Below are 16,458 nucleotides of genomic sequence, written 5' to 3' on the forward strand. Positions count from 1 at the left end.
AAGTGCTTGGGCCATCCTCTACTGCATTCTCAGGCCATAGCAGAGAGTTGGATTTAAAGTGGAGCAGCTGGGACTAGAACTGGTGCCCGTACAGGATACCAGCGCCGCAAGTAGCAGCTTAGCCCACTGCACTACTGCAGCACTGCACAGGCCCTGGGAAAATTTATCTTAAAGTGATCATAACCCTTCTCCTTTGTCTGTTATATGTCTTGTTTGTATTCAGAAATAATTTATGATGTCTGTACAAGTTGTCCCAGTGATATAACACGCAAACTGTCGTGAAAAATGTCAATTAATTCCTTTTTTTTATTATGTTACACTCAGCACTTCAAAATTTCTAGTTCACTGGCCTAGGTGACATGATAGATTTTTATTTTTAGTTAATTACTTTGAATGTTAAGTATTCTCCCCCAAAATTGGGAGTCTAAACTGATTCCTTTCAAAAATCAGTAAGGAAAAGATAATTCAACAAATGGACAGTGGACAAAACCTCAACGAAACATAGATGTTCAATAAGTATATAAAGACATTTAAATTTATGAGTAATCAGAGAAATCCAGATTCAGCTGGGAACCCTTTTATTTGCCAGTCACATTAGCAAAAAGACAAAGAGCATCCCGAGGTGAAAAGGTGAAGGGAAGAGTCAGTGTTGGGGCATAGCAGGCTAAGCCGTCACTTGAGAAGCGTAAATTCCATATTGGAGAGCCTGGTTAAAGTCTTGGGCCCTCTGCTTCTGAGCCAGATGCCTGCTAGTGCACCTAGGAGGCAGCAGATGATGGCCCAAGTGCTTGATTCCTCGTCATCCCTGTGGGAGACCCAGAATCAAGTATTAGATCTTAGCTTTGGCCTGGCCCAGCCATGGCTGTTTTGGGCATTTGGGGAATAAAGCAGTGGATGGAAGATTCTCTCTTTCTCTCACTCTCTCATTTGCTCTCGCTCCATCTCCCCCTCCCCCCACTCCCATAGTTCAAGTAAACAAATACATCTTTTTAAAAAGGATGAAGGGAAATGAATGTTCTTATATTCTGTTAGCTGGAGTGTAAGTAAGTGTGCACAGCTTTTCTGAGGGCAATTAAAATTTCCTATTTCCGTAGTCTTCATCCATTTTCATTCTCTTTTTTTTTTTGAGATTTATTTATTTATTTGAAAGTCAAGTTACACACAGAGAGAAGGAGAGGCAGAGAGAGAGAGAGAGAGAGAGGCAGAGAGAGAGAGAGAGGTCTTCAATCCACTGGCTCACTCCCCAGTTGGCCACAATGGCCAGAGCTGTGCTGATCCGAAGCCAGGAGCCAGGAGCCAGGAGCTTCTTCAAGGTCTCCCACATGGGTGCGGGGTCCCAAGCACTTGGGCCATCTTCCACTGCTTTCCCAGGCCATATCAGAGATCTGGATCAGAAGTGGAGCAGCCAGGACTCAAACCAGCGCCCATATGGGATGCTGGCATGGCTGGTGGAGGCTTTTCCCACTATGCCGCAATGCTAGCTGCCCCATTTTCTTTCTAGACTTCTATTTTGCAAAATGCTTGTCCATGTTCACAAGTGTGCACAAGGATTTTCCTTGCAGCAATACATGAGAAGTGGACATAATCGAAAATCCATCAATAGAGGGATTATTAAGTAAACTGTGAAATGGCCATCCATACTATAGAATATCATGCAGGAGTTAAATGAATAGGGTAACTGACTGAGTACTAGGAGGGAAAGAAATCCAGAAGAAACCATGAAGTGAAAGAACCAAGTTGCAGGATGTTACTATTTAGGTTAAAAAAAGAAAGAAACCACACAACACAACTATTATGCTCTATGTAAATATGTTTGTAGGTAATTTTTTGGAAGGATATATGCCAAACTCAGAGCAGTAATTATTACCTCATAGGTAGGGAGTTAGGACACAATGAAGGTCTTCACTATCCCTATCACTTTTTATCTACTAAGAATGTAATGGTATTACTGATAAAATGCAAATAAATAGAAGTAGTTTCTTATTTCAAATTCTGTGCCTTGTTAAAACAACCATAGAATTATAATCAACAGATGTTGATTGTGACATGGAGAGGGAATACTTTTTCTGACATACTGACCTCAAAATAGTAGAACAAGAAAGCTCTTACAATGCAGTTAGTTTTGTGTATTCATGTTTGGGAGCGTGTACTCACAGTGTCTCAGCCCAGCGGTATGCTTTCCATACATTTTCATCAATGAAAGAAATCGAGTTTCCTTGGAAATTTCTGTAAAGGAACACAGTTCACATACTTGAATGGGTTGGAAAAGAATGAACAGAATGAGGAAAAAAATCATGGCACCCTCATGGGGGAGTATTGAAATACAGAAATATTATCAGCTTTCTAATAAATACCAGTGCTTTTATGTTCCATAGCTCTCTGCTTCCCAGTTTGCTCACTCAATAAATAATGAGGGGCCACTGACATAAACAATGAAGCATCCTCTCAGAAGCTTAACTTCGTCTCTGTCCAGTCTCTTTGACAGTAAAGACAGTCAATCACTTTGAATATTAAGTATTTTCACCAAAATAACTCAGGTGTCTACACTGACTTCTATAAATCAGTGAGAAAAGGATAAATTATTCAAGAAAAAATGGGCAAAATGTATTGTCACCATAAGAATAATGAAAACCTATGCAGGTATACTAGTGCTTTGGCCAAGCGCCCTCTGCTGAAATCTTTCCAAGTACTGAATGGATACAGACAATTTAAAATCAGAGGGACTAAAGTGCTGATGTGGAAAGCCTTTTGGAATACAGCATAGGGTAAAAGTGCCGATCACTGAGCCAGGAGCCAAGCATTACCTCCATAGGAAAAAAAAAAAGAGAGGAGGTTGGAAGGAAAGACGCACACCTGGGTTACAGGTAATAGAGTGAGGACCAGGGGATGATGAGGGTGTGTGGGGGTTCATACTTTCACATTTTATCCTACATTCTGTGCACTTTTTAAAAAGTGGAAAGGTGCTCATAATCGATACTTGTTTACAAGAAGCTGTTAAATGACTTATATTTAGCTTCAACTTTGAATTGCTGTGAGTGCTTAGCTTTAACTCTGTCCTCACTCCTCAGCAACAATGAACCTATTTGTTTTAGGTACACATTTTCCTGGAAGCAGGAGCAGCAATAAAACAGATACCTGTATGCTCACCTGCCTGGTGGATATGTCCTCTCGGGTTACTTTATGCTCATCAATAAAAAGTGCCTAACACTGAACACATCTCCCACTAACGGGCTCTTCTTTCTGACTGCTGTGCTTCTGCCTTATAGACCACCATCATTCTCGCTGTCATCCAGGGAAAGACTGTGGAGTCACGCATTTTTATTTTCTGTTACAATCCATCACACAATTCTTTAAGCCAGCTTTACAGATGAGGATATTGAATCCAAGCTAAATAACTTGTCCAAAGTCACAAAGCTAATCACTGGGAGACCTGTGTTCAAAGCCAGGCAACCTGGCTCCAGAATCTATCCTTAAATCTGTTGTATCATCTCTAATAAGTCGGGATGAGGGCTGTGTTGAAGAGTGGGATTAAAGCAATGAGGTAATAACATGGTGAATGTCAATAAATAATGAATCAGGAAAAGCAGTAAGGGCAATCACATGAGACTGTAGAAGAGACAGAAGAGAATAAGAGAAGGAGGATCAGGAAAGCTCTCAAGCAAAGTGGCCACTTGGGGGTGAACCAACGGAAAAAGGAAGACCTTTCTCTCTGTCTCTCACTGTCCTACTCTGTCTGCCAAAACACACACATACACACACACACAGTCAACATAAGGTGGGGACTTGAGGAGGGCTCAGAAGATCTTGGGGAAAAGCTGCTGAGACAGGCAGGCTGTAGGGAACCATGAGGAAGGGAGATTCTTACAATATGCTGAAGGTGCCATTGTAGCTGTTGGGCTCTGGTACAGGAACTCTGTGAAGCTTCTGCACTGGGCTGAGGCCAGTGCATGAAAGTGTCTCATCTTTGCAGGTGCAGAGCTCACAGACATTTATGGTGGCAGCCGCATTCAGGGGTTGATCTGTGACTTCAGTTAGGGTTGAGTGCTGAGTCTGAACCTGGCCTGGATGTAGATCTGTAGTCTTCTTCAGGGATGGAGAATGGCCAGCTTTTGCAGTGGGTACCAGAGTTATGGTTAGCTCCATCTTGGAAGGCTGAGCTATGACACTGGGTGATGTTGGGTGCTGAGCTTGATGCTGACCTGCTGTTGGAACTGTCATCTCATTGTCCCCTGGGGACTGAGTTACGAGCTCCTTTAGTGGCTCTGTAGACTGAGTTAGGGTCATTTGCATGGTAGTAGAAGGTGTAGCCTCTGTAGTACGTTGTGGAGTTTGGGTAATTTCCAGGTCCAGAGGCTTGACTGTGACTTGAGGCAGGTTTGTATACTGAGTCTGAATCTGGACTGGAGGTGAAAATGTCACCTCAGGGTACATTGGATAAGGAGGAGGAGATATAGACTTGGAGGCTGTAGAATGTTCATCCTGTGTAGTGGGTACCTGAGTTATGGTTGACTCTAACTTCGAAGGTTCAGCTGTGCCACTGGGTGTCATTGGATGCGGAGTTTGATCTTGACTTGGTTTTGGAACTACCATCTCATAATAAACTGGAGGCTGATAGACCACTTCATTATGTGGCCCTGGAGGCTGCCCTGAAGTCTCCTGCATGGTTGGGAGTGGTTCACCCTCCACAATGGATTCTGGAGTTAGGGTAAGTTCTACATCAAAAGGTTGAACTGTGACTTCTGTCAGGGTTGGATGCTGAGCCTGAACCTGGTCTGGTTGTGAAAGTACCCCCTCATGGAGCACGGGAGGTACTTTAGTCTTCTTCAGGGCTGTAGAATGTTCAGCCTTCCTGGTACGCTTTGCATTTATGGTAAGCACTGTGTCCAAAGGCTGAACTGTGATGTGAGGCAATGTTGGATATTGAGCTTGATTATGACCCAGTGTTGGAACTGTCACCTCTTGATGTATTGGAGATTGGGTTACACCCTCCATGGGAGGTTGACTGGAGGTCTCCTGCATGTCTGTAGAGGGTTCAGTCACCATACTGCTGGTTTCTGGAGTTATGGTAAGTCCCAGGTCCAGATGTTGAGTTGTGACTGGAGTCAGGTTTGGAGATGGAGCTGTAGTCTTGCTCAGGTCTGCAGGATGCTCAGCCTCTGTAGTAGGTTCTGTAGTAATGGTAAGTGCCAGGTCTAAAGGTTGATTTGTGACACTGGGTGATAGTGGAGGTTGATTTTGACCCTCATGATGCACTGGTGGCTGAGCTACAGATTCTTTAGGTGGAGTCTCCTGCACATTTGTGGCAAGTTCAGCCTCTGTAATGGGCTGTGGAGTTATTGTAAGTGCCAGATCAAAAGGTTGAAATGTGATGCGGGGTGATTTTGGAAACGGAGCTTGATCCTGAGCTGGTGTTGGAACTGTCACCCCCTGATATCCTGGGGGTTGAGCTATACCTTCCTTAGATGGCCCTGGAAGCTGAACTGGGGCCTCCTGCATGATTGGAGAAAGTCCGCCTTCCATTCCAGGTTGTGTAGTTATGGTGAGTTCCACATCCAAAGGTTGACCTGTGACTTTGGTCAGGTTTGGTTGCTGAGTTTGAAGCTCCTGCTGGGTTACAGATGATTGAGTGTCAGGGAAGTCTTGTGGCTTGGCTGGGGCTACATTTTGCACTGGAGCTTGTTCTGCATTCTTGAGGGGCTCTAGAGGCTCAGCTGGAGAAAGTTCCATCTTTTCAGGCAGTGCTGGAGGCTTGGCAAGAGGAGGCCCAAGCTGGGTTGGAGAAAATTCAACTTGCTTGGTGGGAACTGTAGGCTGGGCAGGTCCTTCCTGCTGACTCCAGTAAGGATAAACTTCTGGAGTGGGCTTTAGGGTTCTGGTAAGGTCAATATCCACATGTTTTGGTTTGGTTTTAGACATCCTTAAATGCTGAGTTCTGAGTATTTCTTCTGGAATATGAGGTGAAAATGTCATATTCATTGGAATAGCATCACTCATCTCTGGGAAGATATCTGAAGGCTGGTTTGTGTTTCCCTGTTGGAGTGGTAATTGGTAAGCACTCACGGGGCGCTCTAGAGGTGGAACGGAAATCCCCTGCTGGCTTGGTGAAGGTTCCTTCAGTTGTTCAGGCTGAGCTGGGACCCCTGGAAGTGGGGAGTGCTCATCCTCTTCTGGGGGCTTTGGCTGCTGAGCTGTGTCTGCCTCCTGGTCTTTCAAAGGCTCATGCTCCGTAGGGAACACTGAGGCGTGAGCTTGGGCTTCCTGATGGATTGGAGAAGGTGCAGCCTCTTCGGGGGCCTGTAAAATTTCAGCTGTTTCCTCCTGCTGGGTCATAGAGGGTTTCTCATCCTGCATAACTTCTGGAGATTGAATTGGCAGTGGTTCAACCTCTTCAAGAGGCGTTGGAGGCAGAGCTGGGACTGAGGCCTGAGTTGTTGTGACCTCGTGGCTGACTGGAAATGTTTCCACTTCTGCTGCAGGTTTTGGTGTTAGGGTCAGCTGCAGGTCTGGAGGTTTAGTAGTCACATTGGGCAAGTCGTACTGCTGAACTTGATGGTGACCGGGAGGTAAAGTGGTCACTGTGTGATGACTTGGAGGCTGGGTTGGGACTTCTGTCTTCTTTCCAGAAGATTCAACCTCCTCAGAAGACTCAGAGGGCCGCCTTGGTTGCTCCTGCTCACTGATATAAGGTTCGGTCTCCATAGGAGGGACTGGAGTCAGAGCTAGGGCCTCCAGCTGGCCTGGAGGAGCTTGAGTCTCCATCAGGGCCTCCACGTACTGAGCAATCTGCTGCTGTTCTCTGAGAGAAGGCTCTGTCTCCACGGGAGGGCCTGGAGGAGGCTGAGTCTCCACCAGAGCCTCCGCATACTGAGCTATCTGCTCCTGTTCACGGGGAGAAGGTTCTGCCTCCACGGAAGGGCGTGCAGTGTGAGCTCTGGGTGCCTGCTGGAATGGGGAAGGTTCCGTCTCTGCAGAAGGGACCGGAGTCGGCTCTGGGGGTTCCTGCTGGGCTGGAGAAGCTTCTGTCTCCAGGGAAGGGCCCAGAGTTTGATATGGGGTCTCCTGCTGGGCTGGAGAGGGTTTGTTCTCTACAGAAGACTCAACATACTGAGTGGGCTGCTCCTGATCACTAATATAGGGTTCTGTCTCCACAGAAGGGCCCGGAGTCTGAGCAGAGCCCTCCTGCTGCACTGGAGAAGAGTCCCGCTCCATGGTGGGCTCCGGAGTTATGGTCAGCGCCACATCTGCAGGCTTGATGGTAACATTGGGCAGGTTATAACGGTGAACTTGATTCTGATCTGGAGACCAGTCCATCCCCTTCTGAATCTGTGGAGTCTGAGCTATGATAGTCTCTTCAGGAGATTCTAGCGCTTGAGCTTGGGGATCTTGCTGTACTGGAGATTTGACTTCCACAGGGAGTGCCGAAGGCTTCTCCGGGGCTTCCAGTTGGCTTCTAGAAGGTTCGATCTCTGGAGACTCAGAAGGCTGAGCAGGCTGCTCCTGATTGCTGGAGGAATATTCAGTGTTCACAGGCAGGCCTGGAGGCTGAGCTGGGGCCCCCTGCTGGCCTACAGATGGGCTGACTTCCTCAGCATACTCTGAGGGCTGAGCTGTGGCATCGTTTTGGGTAGAGAAAGGTCCAGTCTCCTCAGGGAGATCTGAGGTCTGAGCTAGACCCTCTTGAGTCCAAGATTCCACCCTCCCAGGGAATTCCGGAGTCTGCACTGGGGCCTCTTGTTGGGCTGAGGGGAGTCCCACTCCCTCAGGATGCCCCAGAGGCTGAGCTGGAGCCTGCTCCGTGCTTGGAGTAGACTGAACTTCCTCACCTACCCCTGAGGCTTCTGTCAGCTCCGTGTCTGCAGGTTTCAGTGTGACGCTGGGGAAGTTTGCTTGGAGAGCTACAATCTGAGGTGAGGATGGAGTGTTAAGATTGTGATTCACTGATGCCTGACCTACTACTTCTCAGTAGCAAATGGATTCTGAGCGGGGGCCTCCTGCTGCAACGGAGATGCTTCTTCCTCGGGCTGCTGCAGGTCTGCACCTGGGCCCTCTTGCTGGGGTGAAGAAAGTTCATCTGGTTCAACGGGCTGTGGAGGCGGAACTTGTTCTTCTTGCTGTGCAGAGGAGGATTGGATGGGCTCCTGAGTCTCTGGATTTTGAGTCTGGCCTTCCATCAGGAATTGAGATGGTTCAGCCTGCTCAGAGGGCTGTGCAGGTTCTCCTGGGTTCTCCTGGGATTCTGTAGGAAAACCACCAGGATAGACCCCATAGTCAGCCGGCAAAACTTGATTTTGACCCTGAAGCTTGGCCGCTTTGTCTGGAGTTCCAACACCAACCTTAGGAAGCCGTCGACGCCGAGCTAGATCTTTCTTGGGGGTCAGGGGTGAAACAATCAACTTGTTTCCTTGTGAACTCTGACTGTCTAGAGGTGGAACGAGTGCTTCCAATGACTGGTGAGCATTTCCTTCCAGTCGAGGAGGCAGAGCCGGAGGCTGATCCTGATCCCCGTCTAGCACGGGAATCGCCTCTGGTAGCCTCTGTTGTTGAGGAAACCTATTGAAATACTGGTACGGACCAGGACCAGCAAGCTGTTCTGGCTCTGGGGGCAGTTCCAGAAAAAGGAAGCAAACTCACAGTGGACTCTTGAGGCGAGGCCAGCACCCGGGAGGGAGCAGAAGACCCCAGGTCATCAAAGCCGCCAGGGTCTGCCATGGGTGTGAGCGAGTCAGGCGATTCAGGTGGGACATTCAAGGAGTGGGAAGACCAGGGCTCAGAGAGCCAAGGGATCTGGACTGGGAGCCCCTGGTCTTCCCGCGTGGGGTCTCCTAAGTGATGGGAAAGTGCAGGTCTCCTGTCCTCACCTTACTCGACTCCTGCTCTTTCTGTCCACTCGGGGCTTCTGTACTCTCATTGATATAGGTCTCGGTCCTCCACTGCTCTGTGTCCCATTCTTTCTTGGCTATCTTTTCTTCCTGCTGCTCACTGAGGAGCTTCATCAGGATGCCTGTTTTGGAGATGAGCTTGGCACAGGGCAGTTGCACCTGGGCCTCAGAGCAGTCCATTTTCAGAGTGCGGATGACGTGAGAAATGAGCCTTCTCACGTCAGTGTTGGGGATGAGGGACTGTAGCTGCTGATTCAGCTGAATTTCAAACTGTTGCCCCTGGGACAGCATCACGGGGTAGGTGAAGCCTGCGGGCATGGTGGGGGCTTCAGTGCCCTCGCTGGGGTATTCCCACTGTGTTTCCTTGGTTTGGTCCACAGTCGGCATTAGGTCGAACTCGGTCCCAGCAGAATCTGTAGCTGAAGGATCTGTGTGCATTTTGTCGCCAGGGAGCGTTTCTTCATGTGCAGTGGTGTTTTCTGTCAAAACATTTTCTTCGAAAACACGCCCTCCGGAATGGTTTTCCTCCCTAGTGTCTTCTATAGAAGGTTCTCTCAGAGGAGGACTCCCCTGAGAATGCAGGCCTCCAGGGGATGAGAAAGCCTCTCCGGAGGGGGAGTTTATGAGACTCCGCAGTGCAGGGAACGGAGGCCTCTTCCCAGCCGTCAGCCTGTTGAGGGAATTTTTCCTTCTGAACTTTCGACTCAGTTTGGCCTTGGGGGTTCGGAGGACCAGGTGAGAGCAAGTTTTATGAAAGCGGTAATTCTGTCTGGAATGCCAGATTGGTTTCCCTGCCGCCTTATTTTTGGCTCTAGCATTGGCATCTTCTAAGACAAAAATGGTGTAGGTTAAGTCCTCCTTTGTTGTTGATCTCAGAGAGAGATTTTGCAGGGGAGGTAGAAGGCCTGCCCAGGATGTGTTTCTTCAGGAAAGAGGAGGCTGCAGCCTCACGTTCCTTTGTGAGCAAGGGCTCCGTGTGCAAGGAGTTTCCGGCCACCTGCCTGGGCCTCTGAGCCACTTGAAGCTCCTTCAGCTCCCTGGAGCCTGCTCTCCCAAGCCTTCTTCCCCCAATGCTCTCCGCAAAGGGCCAGGTGCCCCGTCTCCTCCCGAGGCTCTTCCTCATCTCCTGGAGGTGCCTTTCCCGTAAGCCCTTTGGCCCCTTGATGACTTTTTTCACTCTCTGCAGCCTGTACCCCACACTTGGCATGGTTGCCAGGCTGTTCTCCTGTGACGGGGCAGTTTCTGATTTCTTTTGGAGGATTTGAGGGTTAAATTGATGACCTAACAGGATAGGCTGCATAAGCATGGCCTTTTCTTCCTTCTTAACCTTATCGATTTTTTTCTTGAATTACTTCATGTAACAAATTCTCCAGAAAATAGAGCTTTCTCAACTTATTTCTGTAAGGATGAGAGGGCCTTCTTATGTGGGTTTTCACGTAGCTCAGGGACTTATCTCTATCTTGCACATTTGAAAAAAGCAGTGTAATGAATGGTAATAATGTTGATTCTACATTTTGTAGATTTTCCTCTGAGAAATAAGGCAATATATAATTCAGTGCAGTAATAACATCACTTTCATCGTTGAGGTCCCGCTGTTCACTCATGCGGCCTGGGAAGTCCACACTGTTTCTCTCTGATACTGAGTTCCCTGGCTCAATAGTCAGCTGCTTGCTGGTGTTGTTCTTCCGGGCTTGCAATATCTTCATGAATGCCCCCTTTGGGTTCCCTATAGATGCTTCTTCAACTGTCAAAAAAAGAAGAGACTGCTTTTAGGCACAGAAGACTGATGGGACAGCTTTATGTCAGTCCACAGCCCTACACTCTGATCAATTAAATTAGGAGTCAAATCCAATATTTGGGGTACCATTGAGACTTTAGAGAGAAAAGTAAAACCAAACTCAAACCTATGAAATGGCAACAACAAAGGAGAAAAAGATATTTTTGAGAGTGGCATTCAAAGAGTTCGCAGTGTTAAAAAGCAGTAACTATGATCAGTATTATTTCATTGGTTTCCAATGACCAACCACTCCAGGCTTAGAATAAGGCTGGAGGACAAATGGCCCCACCCAGCTGCCCCTTCTGTGGCTCTGCCCCTGCTTCTCAGCCACATCATTCTACAGTCCTGCCTCATGCTGAGGGAGCACAGGCTTCCTCCTTCCCTCCCTCCCTCCCTGTGGCCCTGTGTTCTTGCTACCATCACAGGTGTCCATGGCAAGAGATAGGCATGTAAGGGGAGTGAGGGCAGAGGTGGTCAAGCCAAGGGGCCTTGCTCCTCACCTCAGTGTGTTCTTTCCCACCCTTGTAAAGGGAGATTAACAATGCTTGTCCTTCTCACCTCTTGAGACGAAGGGAATAATATAATTGGTAGGAAACTGGTCTGGAAGGTGAGCAACACTGTGTAGATGGGTATACAGTTATCACTGTGCTAATGCCTCAGATCCCTGACTGAGATCTGAATTCAAGCTGTCTAAGGAAGAAAGCGGTCACATTTTGGAAGTCATGACATCAGTGGTAATAACCCTCATCTACAGAAGGATACTTAAAAGTACCCGAGTGTTCTGTGGATAGAAAAGCGTGAGACTCAGAGCAGGTTCAGAGTTGGACAGTCTACAAGTGCATGGAGGAGCCTTCCGACTCCATCAGAGGAGTCAGGCAGCCATTTCTGGTTATGGAACCAGAAACTCCCTGGCTCCAAATAAAACAGCATCACTTGTACTCTTTTATACAAGTGCAAAAACAAACAACCGCGGTGAGCACTGTAGACCTGTTCTATAAGACAGAGGGCCCTTGAGGCCCAACACATAGAAAACCAGTTTATAGACTGTGTGCAAATGAGTTATCATTGAAAAGCAAAGCACCCAAGAGCACAGAACACCACGTGTGTGGTTCCCAACATTGCTTCCTTCCCCTTCCACCGCATTTCCATGATCCTTTGTGCATATGTAAATTACATAGCGGTAACTATGTTATTAAATTACATAGCAGTGATTGCGAACCTGACTTTCAGCAAGGGAGCAGTGTAGCAATTTAGGGAGTTTAAATCTGAATGAATGAATAAAAATTCAGCAATTAATTCCATTGTTACTTTAAACTTGACCCTAAAATTTTAAAATAAGAAATTTCAAACAAATAAATATTAAAAAAAGATCCTCAGGAAGTTCCGACTCACGGCAATGTGTCGTATTTGGCAGGCATTCATTGTCACAGTGAAGCTTGATGGTGTTGCAGACAACCTCGATAGTATGTTTAAATTGGCAGAGGCAGCAGGCCATATGGCTGGGTAAGATCCTATGAGTAGAGACAGAGAATTAAGTTACCTGTAAAGGGGTTCCTTGGGTGGGTCAAACAGGTGAGCCAAGGTGCCAGCAAAGGAGTTCTTGAGGTATGTGTGTGGCCAGGGCATTTGGGTAGGAGCCTGGTGGCCAATTGTTGGTCTTGAATATGAGAATAAAGGAAGGAGGGAGAGGTGGCCCAAGGAGGCATAGGCATGGAAGTGGGTGTGGTGTATCCAAAATAAAGTCAACAGGGTGAGCATTGGGCACCATGGATCTGTCGTTTGACTCAGGGGTGTCTCCTTCCAGTTCACAAGTCTCATTGTGGGTTGGGAGTGCACAGGAGGACTTCCCCCAACCTCTGGAGTACTCTTCTCCATCCCTGTTGGAAGTGTTCACTATTAGAAACTACTCTGGTCCCAGAAAAATGACTGACTGCAGTAATTGTTGGAAAAGATGTGGAGAAAAAGGAACACTCGCTCACTGATGGGTGAGTGAAAGTAATTTGACCAGGCAGGTGTTTAGCCCAGCCATGAAGATGCTGCTTGGGACAAGCACATCCACTTCTGGAGTGCCTGGCTCCATTTCTGATCCCTGTTTCCTGCCAGGGAGTGCCCTGGGATGTGTCAGGTGGTGCTTCCCTAAATACCCAGAAATGGAAAGACTGCAACTTATGGTAGGTGTGTGTTTTTAAGAAACTGTCAGTCTATTTTCATTATATTTTTTTTTCAAATGTATCATTTCGAAAGTTTCTGTGGAAGGAAGAGAGAGAAACACACACAAACACATCTTTTCTTTTTTTTTTTCTTTTTGACAGGCAGAGTGGACAGTGAGAGACAGAGACAGAGAGAAAGGTCTTCCTTTTGCCATTGGTTCACCCTCCAATGGCCGCCGTGGCCGGCACATCGCGCTGATCCAAAGCCAGAAGCCAGGTGCTTTTCCTGGTCTCCCATGCGGGTGCAGGGCCCAAGGACTTGGGCCATCCTCCACTGCACTCCCGGGCCATACCAGAGAGCTGGCCTGGAAGAGGGGCAACCGGGACAGAATCCGGCGCCCTGACCGGGACTAGAACCCAGTGTGCCAGCGCCGCAAGGCGGAAGATTAGCCTATTGAGCCACGGTGCCGACCACATGTTTTCATTAGGTAGTTTACTCCCCAAATGTCTGCGACATGCAGGGCTGGGCCAGGCCAAAGCCAGGAGCTCAGAAACTAGTTTGGTTTTCCATGTGAGGAGCAAGAACTCAAGTCCTTGGGGCATCACCCACTGCCTTCCAGGGTACATGTTAGCAGGAAGCTAGGGTGGAGCAGAGCCGGGACTTGGATCCAGGCATTCTGATGTGGGATTGGAGTATCCCAGGTAGTGGCTTAACGGCTGCACCAAATGCCTGCCATCGTAAACAGTTTAATTTTTATTTGTTTTATTTTTTAAAGCTTTTATGTAATGAATGCCAATTTCATAGGTACAACTTTAGGAATATAGTGTTTTTTCCTCCATACCTGCCCTCCCACCCCCACTCCCGTCCTACCTCCTACTCCCTCTCCCATCCCATTCTTCATTAAGATTCACTTTTGATTGACTTTATATACAAAAGAGCAACTCTATACTAAGTAAAGATTTCAACACTTTGCACCAACCCCCCACCCCACAACATAAAAAGTACTGTTTGAGAACAAGTTTTGCAGTTAATTCTCATAGTACAGCTCATTAAGGACAGAGTTCCTACAGGGGGGGGTAAGTGCAAACAGCTTCATTTCTAATACCCCCAAATTGGAACAACCTAAGTGTTCACAAATAGGTGAATAGATAAACTATGGTAGGTTACACGTAGTGGGCCAGGCTCTTTCTAACCAATAGAATAACCAATGGTTGAGTTGTTACAGATGACTAATGTTACTTCTTTGGGTCCAGGGAAAGCTTCATATAGAAAGAAAAAAAAAAAAAGAAATTATCAACTCCCAACTTGACTCTCACTGGGATTAAACATGACAATAGGTCTGATCTGATTTCATCATCATTTAAAAAAATCATCTATTATTTTTCACTTTATGTTTCTGTGTGGGAGCAAACTGCTGAAATCCTTACTTAATGTATACTAAGCTGATCTTCTGTATATTAAGATATTCGAAAATGAATCTTGATGTGAATGGAAGGGGAGAGGGAGTGGGAAAGGGGAGGGTTGTGGGTGGGAGGGACGGTATGGGGGGGAAGCCATTGTAATCCATAAATCATACTTTGGAAATTTATATTCATTAAATAAAAGTTAAAAACAAAACAAAACAAAAAAAAAGAAAGAATGCACTCAGAATGCTAAGCTAGTGTTTTACTAGACTTCAATTCTAACAGGAAATTTTCGTTAAGTCCTTTCTACCCCTAACTTCGTATTTTGAAAATTTTCAAGCCTACAAAAATATCCGAAAGATTGGTGTCATGAGTTTACATGTTCTCTCACTTAGATTCAACTGTTGCTAACATTTTGCCACATTCACTTTCCACGTGTGTGTCTCTATGCACTTCTTGGACAAACCATTTGAGAATGAGCTGTAGATATGATGACCTTTTCTTGCTAAACCTGAAGTCTGTGTCTCCTAAGAACAAAGGCATTCTCCTGCATATCCACAACACTATTATCACCCAGTCAGCTTTAACATTAACATCACCGTCTATTGTGGTCCACATGCAGGTGCTCTCAGTTGTCCCAAACATGTCTTGGCTACTTTTAAATCAGGCATTGCATTTTATTTTCATGGCTCTTTAATTTTCTTCAGTTTAGAACTGTTCCTTTTTTGCAGTGTTTCATGGCATTGGGATTTTTGAGGCATTCAAATCAGTTGTTTTACAGCATGCACCTCAATTTATCCTTCTAAGACCAATACTGAATATAATCACCAGGGAACATTTATTTTTTTGAGTGGCTAAGATTTTTTTTAAAAAGTTTTATTTATTTGAAAGGCAGAGTGATGGTTGGGTGCAGGAGAGAGAGAGAATGAGTGGAGGGAGAGGGAGAGGGAGGGAGAGAGAGAGAAAGAATGAACGTGAATAAATCTTCCAGCCACTGGTTCATGCCCCAAATGGCCACCGCAGCTGGGGTTGGGCTGGGTTGAAGTCAGGAGCCAGGATCCAGGAGCCAGGAACTATATTCAGGTCTCTCCTGGGTGGCAGGGGGTCAAGCACTTTGGTCATCCTGTGCTGCTTTCCCAGGTTCATTAGCAAGGAGCTGGATGGGAAGTGGAGCAGCTGGGACTTGAACTGGCACTCCCATATGGGATGCCAGCATCACAGACAACTTCACCTTATGCCACAACACCAGCCCCACTAGGGACCATTTCTGGCAGGAACACTGCATCTTGCATAGAGAATGTTGTAGTTTTGCTGCTTACTAAAATGGATGCACTAGGGATGATGTCAGTGATAAAATATTTATTTTTTAGAAGATTTTTATTTACTTGAGAGGTAGAGTTACAAACACAGAAAGGGAGAGACAGAGACAAAGATCTTCCATCTTAAGCTGGTTCACGTCCCAAATGGCCTCAATGGCCAGAGCTGGGCCAATCTGAAGCCAGGAGCCAGGAGCTTCTTCCGGGTCTCCCATGCAGGTGCAGAAGCTCAAGCACTTAGGTCATCTACTGCTTTCCCAGGCCATAGCAGAGAGATGGATCAGAAAAGGAGAAGCCAGGACTGGATCTGGTGCCCATATGGGATGCTGGCACCGCAGGTGGAGACAGCCCACTATACCACAGCGCTGGGCCCCAAATCATTATTTTCAAAAATATTGGCAAATCTGGGGCCGGCACCATGGTGCAGTAGGTTAATCCTTCACCTGCAGCACCGGCATCTCATATGGGCGCTGGTTCTAGTGCCAGCTGCTCTGCTTTTGATCCAGCTCTCTGCTATGGCCTGGGAAAGCAGTGGAAGATGGCCCAAGTCCTTGGGCCCTGCACCCGCATGGGAGACTGGAAAGAAGCACCTGGCTCCTGGCTTCGATCAGTGCAGCTCCAGCCATTGTGGCCATTTGGGGAGTGAACCATCGGAAGGCTTTTTTCTCTGTGTCTCTCTCTCACTGTCTATAACTCTTATCTGTCAAATAAATAAATAAAATTTTAAAAAATATTGGAAAATCTTTTGAAATTGCTAATGACCTGAGGTATAACTTATTCTTACTAGATAATATTTAAGTATTAAAGACCATTGCACATTAATATGCAATAAAGGGGCCAGCGCTGTGCTGTAGCAGGTTAAGCCTTCACCTGCAGTGTCAGCATCCCTTATAGGCACTGGTTCAAGTCCCAGCTGCTCCGCTTCTGGTCCA

The 16,458-nt window shown here is 46.8% G+C and overlaps 2 protein-coding genes across 2 annotated transcripts in view; both read right to left on the minus strand.

Annotated features, from left to right (window-relative positions):
• Positions 1-8,171, minus strand: part of LOC103347309 (leucine-rich repeat-containing protein 37A3) — a 30,813-nt gene extending 22,642 nt beyond the window's left edge. Inside the window, exons 1-3 of the mRNA XM_070067816.1 lie at positions 8,039-8,171; positions 3,866-7,958; positions 2,155-2,226 (exon numbers count right to left, since the gene is read on the minus strand). Coding sequence (XP_069923917.1) covers positions 2,155-2,226; positions 3,866-7,958; positions 8,039-8,171 — 4,298 coding nt within the window. The remainder of the gene's footprint in view (positions 1-2,154; positions 2,227-3,865; positions 7,959-8,038) is intronic.
• Positions 7,957-16,458, minus strand: part of LOC103347026 (mucin-17) — a 132,701-nt gene continuing 124,199 nt past the window's right edge. The window contains 4 exon segments of the mRNA XM_070067817.1: positions 7,957-9,738; positions 9,740-10,224; positions 10,226-10,623; positions 12,049-12,167. Of these exon segments, the coding sequence (XP_069923918.1) occupies positions 8,823-9,738; positions 9,740-10,224; positions 10,226-10,623; positions 12,049-12,167 (1,918 nt within the window). The 3' untranslated portion in view covers positions 7,957-8,822.

This window comes from Oryctolagus cuniculus, unplaced genomic scaffold (assembly GCF_964237555.1).
Source record: "Oryctolagus cuniculus unplaced genomic scaffold, mOryCun1.1 SCAFFOLD_128, whole genome shotgun sequence".
Lineage (NCBI taxonomy): Eukaryota > Metazoa > Chordata > Mammalia > Lagomorpha > Leporidae > Oryctolagus > Oryctolagus cuniculus.